Below are 8236 nucleotides of genomic sequence, written 5' to 3'. Positions count from 1 at the left end.
TGCTTTATTTCCCAAAAATTAACGTCACCTAGGACATTTTTGGACGGCCAATATAATGGATAGATTAGATCTTTTTGAACAGCCGTGGTGGCCCACCTAGATCGACAGATCCGACCGTAGAACAGAGCTTACGCAGCTCTATCGCGTTGGTGAGATGGTGGGGCCCAGGATTGGCGCCAGACAGGAAATCTAGTCCGACCGTTGTGTTAGCCTCAAAAAACCGTTCGGTAATGGTGGTTTTTGGAGTGAAATACGAGTGGCCCACAAGATCTTCTACTCTGCCGTCCATCCTGCGTTTAACGTCTTGCATGGGGTCAAAATACAGCATGGTTGTTGTCGTGGCCTCCTTCCGGGACTAATTAACGGTTCAGATCATTGAAATATGAGATATGTGGGGCCCACTATCACGAACTGGCGGATTGGTTCCATTCGCTGTCTCTGCGCATGAGATAGCTCGGGTCAAATGCAATTTGACCATGACCAAGCCTGGCGTCCGGTGCGGCGCAGGAGTGCATCGTTCGGTGCACTCTCTCCTTATATTCAAGGTCCACTGTAATGTATATGTGAAATCTACTCCGTCCATTCATTGTACTACCCCATTTAAGGTGTTATACCAAACTGAAGTATATATAGAGGTCAAGTGGGCTCCAGATCAATATTTTAAGGACTGATCTGTATATTAGGCCACTTCCACAAGGATAAAATGGGTGAAATTAAACATATACGGTTAATTTATGGTCCTTAGACCATATAAGAAGTTTAAAGCCGAATGGATGGTGGGAACCCTGTGATCTTGCATTCTGGACGGTTTTCAGGCCCGTTTAACGCGAGTCGCGTGATTTTTTCCAATCTCTGGCATATAGATTCTTCGATCTTGGTCTCCTGGGATCCATCCCTTGTCTTGGTGATTTCAGAGCGTTAAATCCATGCTTTTAGCATCTTGTTTCAGTCCAAGCTCCTAAATACACCTTGCATCACAAATACGATTAAATTGGGCCGTTAAACAGTACCATGTTCGTAAATCCAGGCAATAACTAGGGTATAATATGTAATATTTGACCCTCAACATTCTTTACATTTCATTGGCTCACATGTTGCTTTTATTCTTGTATGCATTCATTTTTTAACATTACGAATAATGTATCATTTATGTTAGGCATGGGTTTCCTGCGGGAAGTTATTTCAAATTGTGGTCTTTTGCTATTTAGGGCTGAATTAAATAAATAGTTTGATTTATATGTATTCACATGATTTGAAAGTAATTTGAATATTGGAATGATAAGGCACTTGGTGATATGAAATTTGAAGCTTAGAAATTAGTTGACTTGTAAAGTTCAACGATGAGTTCTTTTTATTAATTTTTTTATGAAACTTCATAAACATTATTGATGCCAATAGCGAAATGTGAAATTCAGGCTTACACTACCAAGGGCTAAATTTGACACAAGAATTGATAACCCGATGATTACTTAGAGTGCTAGGAACCAAGCCCCTTGAACCTTATTTATCTTGTTCATTGGTTTTCTTGAAAACAATTGAGAGTATATCGAAAAAGGTTACTACTTATTGTTTGATTGAATGAAAACAACAACAACAACAACAAAAAAAAAGGAAAAAATTCGAATACAAAAACAAGAATTTATGAAGAAAAAAAAAAGATTGAAGAATGATTAACTCTGAAAAAAATCAAAAGGCTTTCAACCATTCCTAATTAGGGATTTTGATGTAGAGTGGATCTCAGACACTTTCATGATCAAGATGGATCAGTAAAGGCCCGATTGGAGATGGAAATGATTCAAACCGTCAAAACTTAAAATGGACATATCTCACACAAACCAAAATGATCTATCAGATGTACCATATATGATTTTGGGGTAGGACGAGCTAGTTTAGCCACCCTTGCGCTTGCCAAATTTACGAAATTCCATCAGATCAATAGTCGAATCCCTATTTTAATTTCGATTTTACTATTTATATGAAGTTTTAGTTTAATTATAACTCTTCATCCGTTAGGCTCTAGGAGTTGTGCCCAACATGAAAAATGCTTAGGATAATTAGGAGAACAGTGTGGTGAAGCCAAATAGGACACTTATTATTTTTGGCTGCAAACCATGCGCACTGGTAGGAATCACGATTGTCTATAAATAGTATGTTTACTATTTATAGTAAGTCGTGAATGCTAAGAGTTTTAGTTGTTTAATTTTGAAACTTCTTCCATAAATTAGTATCCCTGTTTAAAGGGGTTTAAATTCATTTATTTAGATATCAATCAAATTACGAATTTTATAGAATTTATTTATATTTTTCTTGTTTTTTTCTTTATGGATTCAAGGTTTTTTTGTGAGAGTGAGAAGTTTTGTGGATTAGGAACATTTATCCCCCGAGGAAGATGGTGCTTGACCTCACGTCCTTCCATGCGTCAGATTTTGGTGCAGTGCTAGTGCATGAAAAACATCTCCCTTTATACAATACAACACTATTCTACCCAAAATGTTAAGTCGGACACCATATTAAGACAGGGAGCCACTATTTACAACCATTTTGGTGATTTGCATACACTAGTTTTTCATTTTGGGAATTGAATACGAGTACCACCCATAGAACATATGGCTGACTAATGCACTGATCAGGTCCACCCATGCATTAGCACTAAGACTGTTAGCAACATTTAAATATATAACCACAAGACAATCCTATCCATTCAATTATTTTTATTTTTTTTACCGTTCATCCCACTTATATTTGATAATGTAAGTATTTTCCTTCTCAACCATCATTATAATAGCCGAAGATAAAATCTAAGTGATTTTTTTAGGTAAAGTAACAATTAAATGCAGTTAATATCAGGAAATAGGTAAAGTAATTTGTAATCATTCCCCATCTCCTTTACATTTTTGTGTTAATTGGCGAAACAAACTGGCCCTTAATGGAAATGAAATGTACGCTAATCAACGCCCTGTCGTAAGTGTTGATAGGACGTGGCCATCCACACTATATTCGCTTATTACATTGCTATTGTAGCCCCGTGAAGATCCAGGTTCGCCTAATAAATTCTCAGTCTCTTTATGCTTCTTTGAATCCCAAGGATGTTCATGAAACCTTCTTAAACCTTCTAGCTCTGCCACCACTTCTTTCATCGTAGGTCGTTCTTCCCCCTTAAGTTTCAAACATCTCTCAGCAAGCTGAGCAACTGCGATAAGCTGTTCTTCTCTCCCTTCATCTCGAACTCGTTCCTCTAAAATTTCAAAGAGCCGATTCTCTTTCATCGATGAGAGGAAGTAGTTGGAAAGGCTTCTATTTTCTTGGGATCTAGTGGAAGAAACGGTCCCCTCACCTGTCAAGAGTTCCACAAGAACTATGCCAAAGCTATAAACATCACTCTTTCCTGTTAATTGGCCGGTTTGATGGTACTCTGGGTCTAAGTATCCCCATGTTCCCATCACTAATGTTGTTACCCGAGTGTGGTCTAATGGAACCAATCTCGAAGCTCCAAAATCCGACACTTTCGCTGTGAAATTATCGTCCAAGAGTATGTTAGCAGATTTGACATCTCTATGAAAGATGGGTGTGGAAGCTGCAGAGTGTAAATAGTAAAGTGCCCCTGCAGTTTCTGCAGCAATCCTTAGACGGTTTTCCAATGAAATTGATGAATTATAGCCCTCACCATGGATATGCTGGGAGAGGGTTCCATTGGAAATAAATTCGTACACTAGGATGGGAACTTCTGCTTCTAAACAAAAACCCAAGAGCCTCACAATGTTCCTATGGTTGATCTGAGATAAGACATGGACCTCATTTATAAATTGCTCAATTTGGGTCTCATCCACTATTTTGGACTTTTTAACAGCAACGATTCTATTGTCTGGTAAAATTCCTTTATAAACTGTACCATAACCTCCCTCACCAACAATTTGGCTCTTGTCATAGTTTTGTGTTGCCTTTTCCAGTTCTTCTGTAGTAAAGATTTTGCACAGCTCAGCGAATGATTGACAAGATGATATCTTTTCTTGTAATAGCAAACCTCCATTTTGTTGAAAGAATTTCTCTTTGAGTTTGATGAGCTTTCTTTTCCTCCATACCCAATACAAGGAAGGACCACCAATGAGTATGAGTAAGAGACTTAAGCCGATGCCTGCATAGACATTCAAAGGTAAGTGAATTAGATGTTGATAATATGCCTAGAAGATGAGAGCTATATGTTAGGCATGTTCTAATAAAATGATCTTTTTAGACCACTATAAATTTATTGTTTGAGAACATGCCTGTTGTACATGTCTCACTTGCCTAAGCTTGTCATTACCATCCAAATGATACATTAGGACAGTTGGGCAATTTGATTTTTACATGTTGTCAATTGCCCATTTCACCTTTGTCAATTTGCAAGCAAATAATCTGTATGGATCTAAATGTTGAGACTTATTGTTTTAACCTTGATAATTTGAGGAGTTTTTGTCTGTGGCTTTAATTCAATCTATATAACTGCTCGAATGGTTGATCTGGTAATTTTGAGCTTAGGAAAGGAGAATTTTTGGACTTGAAATGAAATAGGAATTGAAATTGCCCTTTTTCTTTTCTATTTTTTTAAAGAAGAATTAATCATAGATGGGCAACTAGGTTCATATTGCCCAAACTTCGAGTAAACAATGATATAAGATATGTCATCCTGAAAAATCAGATAGGAAGGGCCAAAATAAGGTAAAATACAAACAAGACACAAATACAACAAAAATCTTTTAAAAAATATTTAAAATTTCTCTTTATAGGCAGGTGAGTAGTAAGGCTATGTATGTTTCTATCAAACCCAGCTTAAATAAAAATAAATTTCTAATATCTATGAACATAAGTAAATAAAAAATTTCACACATTCAATATTTGACAAAGGGCACACAAAAGATCAAATGCTAAAGATCTTCCTCTCTAGAAAAAATTTCAGTGCACGCCAACTCACAATAGGGTTTATCATATCGATGTTTTAGATCAATGGAAACAAGCTACATGTACCATGAGTAACGCCTTCTTTTTCTACATGAAAAGTAATGGATTGCTATTGCAGAGGCTGAGAGAATAAGTTTATTCTACAACGATTGCACATGAGGCACATAGAGGTGTGCATAGGGCATCTAAAATGTCGAGAGAGTAAAGGCCCTCGCTATTTTCTATACTATTAGACCATGTTTCCAGCTAACAAGTGCTGGACCCGGCCATTTGATTTATATCCTTATTTTTTGAAAACGTGGGGGCACACCACCTATTGTATTATTAATCAACTAAACCTCCTAAAATGTAAAAATTAATTATAATGAATGCATAAGTAAAGATAAACAAATGTCCAGAAAAATAAATCAATGGTTGGATGTGAATAATAGTTAGTCTTTTCTATGAAATCCACCCACTTTTTAGTAACCATCCAAAATAAATAAATAAATAAAATTAAGAAGTCAGCACCATATTTTCAGTTTGACCTTATCTTGTTTAAAAGAAAAAACTAGCCCTTAAATGCAAACTAAGGGAATACCTTCTCTACTACCAAATTGACATAAATGCCCACCTAATACATTGGATATTTTAGTTGTTCAGATGAAAGGCACGCGACGTTGCTTCCTCATCTGGGCCGTCCAATCAAAATGAACGACAATCTAGAAAGTTCAGTGGAAGCGGATTGCGTATTGAGTAACTCAGCGTATTGAGTAAACTCTGTGGGTCCACTGTTATTTATTTATTTTATCCACTCCGTTCATCCAATGTAACAGATAATTTCAGTGTTTGATCCCAAAAAAGTAGCATATCCAAAACCCAAGTGGACCACACTACAGAAAACAGTGTGATTGAACCTCTACCATTGAAAATTTCTTGGAGGCCACAGAAGTTTTGTATAAATCTGATGTTTGTGTTTTCTCTTCATCCATGACTTTGTGATCTTATGAACAGATTGGATGACAAATCAACATTACCGTGGACCCTCGGAAGGTTTCAACGGTGGAAATCATTATTCCACACTATTTCCTGTGGTATGGTCCACTTGAGCTTTGGATATACTTCAAATTTGGGCTTAACCGTTAAAATTAGCGGGAAAAACGGATGGACGGTGTCGATAAACAACATACATTCACAGTGGGCTCAACTTAGTTTACTCAGTAAAATAAAAGCGTAAAAGTAACTCAGTAGGCAATCCGATTTCGCCTCGAATTATATTAGAAAGTAATCATCCGTTCAAAAGGGGATGTAGAAAAGGATCTGGACCATCCAATGATGCTGGACAAGAACCTACACCATTCAAAAGTCCGCGGACAGCTATCTGGACCATTCAATGATGGTGTAGAACAATTTGGACTGTTTAAAACCCATGGTCAATTATGTAGACCATCCAAGGATATGGTGGACAGCAATCTGGACCATTTAAAAGTCAGTGGATAGCAATCTGGACCTGTCCATAATGGTGAAAAGTGATCTAGGCCATTCAAAAGTCCATGGTTAGTGGTCTAGATTATCTATTGATGTGGGATGTGGACGCGATCTGGACCGTCCAGTGATGGTGTGAAGCAATATGGGCCATACAAAAATCTATAAACAGTGATATGAACCATCCAACTATGGTTGACAACAATCTAGAACATTTAAAAGTCAATGGACAACGATCTAGACCATCCAATTATTGTGGAAAATGATCTGGCCTGTTGACAGTGGAGTTGTAAGGCAGAGAGTTGTGAGAGGAGTGTCGTGAGAAAGAAAGAGAGGGTGGGAGGAAGGTCATGTAATGGATGATTCACAAACACTGAGAAATTACATAGAAATTGCACACGATACATGCTAGTAGTCAAAATGAACCTTCCAAAATATGGAACCCGGTGTAGATGTATTATGAACCAACCATTAAGATTATTTGAAAATTGGATTGATGGACATACATTGAATGGTTAAAAATGAAAAAAATCCAACCGTCCTATTTCCACAAACAAGGGTCCACAAATCACAGGTTACAATGATTGTTCAACGAATCTGATCTTAGGACTATGACTTGGAGACAGTGGGATATAAAATATATATAGTCGGTTCTGTTTTGAGTTAAAATATGCCACATATACATTTTGTGTGTGCCTGACATCATATGCAGCCTCCTATAACTCTTCTGATCATGATACCATTTTATGCGAGAAGACACTTTGGTAACTGGCCTATGTACTACCAGGGTTACTTTCACTAACCTTGGTGAATGTTTTGATGCGCATACAATCCATGCCATTCATCAGGTACACCACCCCTAGTTTGGACTAACCCATAAAAAAACCACTAAATTCACATTTTATGGCTCACCTGCGTTTTGAAATACCGTGATTTTGAAAATTCTTTCATTTAATGATCAACATCAAATTAATGAATTTGATGGCATATAAACACCAAGGTGTGTACTACAAAAATATTAATGATGGGTGTTCCATACCAATTGCTCCTGTGCCATGCGCTACCTGAGATTTTGATTATCATGATTTTTGGCAAGCCACTTTTGATAGATCCAAATCATGAATCAGGTGGTGAACTAATCTCTTGCATGGTAAGATGCTTCATATTACGGCTCTTGTTCACCGTTAAGGTGAGTCGGATGTTCTTAGAAAAAAATATACGAAAGGTTACAACTGATTATGAATAATTTTGTCATTTCGAAAATAAAAAATAAAAAAATGGAGCAACCGTGTTAAGAAAAATACAAGTGCTGACTCCTGAAGTTTTTTCCTTTTTTTTTCTTCTTTTTTTTCGGTGGTTCTATCTAATTAGGCTAAAATATGTATGGGTTTACATTATTAAAAACAAAAAAGCTTATAAAATGGTGCTGAAAAATCATGAAATACTACTTTCTTTCTATTTCAAGCGTAGTTGACTTGACCAAGTTTCTAATCGACCATCAAGTTCCAGAACTAGAATGTGAATTGGAATTGAATGATTACCTAGAACAAAATCGAGTACTGGAAATTTTGTATCTTTAATGCAGTATTTGTTATCTTCGTGGAGTCTGTAGCCCTTTCGACAGAAACAAGAATACTTTCCTGGAAGATTTTTGCAACCATGTTGACAAAGTTTCTTCTCGTGATCCTCATCACACTCGTCGATATCTACAAATCAGCCATCACAAGCAACGGTTATAAATCAGTAATTTACATCACATTGATGGGATGGTTAGGATCATTAATTGGATCAAACTGACTCTAACGATCCACTATTTGAACTGTCTAGTTTATATATA

General features: G+C 36.8%; 1 protein-coding gene and 1 long non-coding RNA gene across 3 annotated transcripts in view; one reads left to right on the top strand and one right to left on the bottom strand.

Annotated features, from left to right (window-relative positions):
* Nucleotides 1-2843: 2843 nt before the first annotated feature.
* LOC131253504 (putative wall-associated receptor kinase-like 16) overlaps nucleotides 2844-8236 on the bottom strand; it is a 64950-nt gene continuing 59557 nt past the window's right edge. For both annotated transcript variants that reach the window (XM_058254532.1, XM_058254531.1), the window contains exons 2-3: nucleotides 7941-8105; nucleotides 2844-4132 (exon numbers count right to left, since the gene is read on the bottom strand). In XM_058254532.1, coding sequence (XP_058110515.1) covers nucleotides 2949-4132; nucleotides 7941-8105 — 1349 coding nt within the window. In that variant the 3' untranslated portion in view covers nucleotides 2844-2948. The remainder of the gene's footprint in view (nucleotides 4133-7940; nucleotides 8106-8236) is intronic.
* On the top strand, nucleotides 4022-4316 carry LOC131253511 (uncharacterized). Its single transcript, XR_009175236.1, has 2 exons — nucleotides 4022-4150; nucleotides 4191-4316. It is a non-coding gene; the product is annotated as an uncharacterized LOC131253511 (long non-coding RNA).

The sequence above is a fragment of the Magnolia sinica genome, chromosome 8 (genome assembly GCF_029962835.1).
Source record: "Magnolia sinica isolate HGM2019 chromosome 8, MsV1, whole genome shotgun sequence".
NCBI classification, from domain to species: domain Eukaryota; kingdom Viridiplantae; phylum Streptophyta; class Magnoliopsida; order Magnoliales; family Magnoliaceae; genus Magnolia; species Magnolia sinica.
Note: the sequence above shows the minus strand (reverse complement) of the source record. Positions and strands in the feature narration are given on the sequence as shown.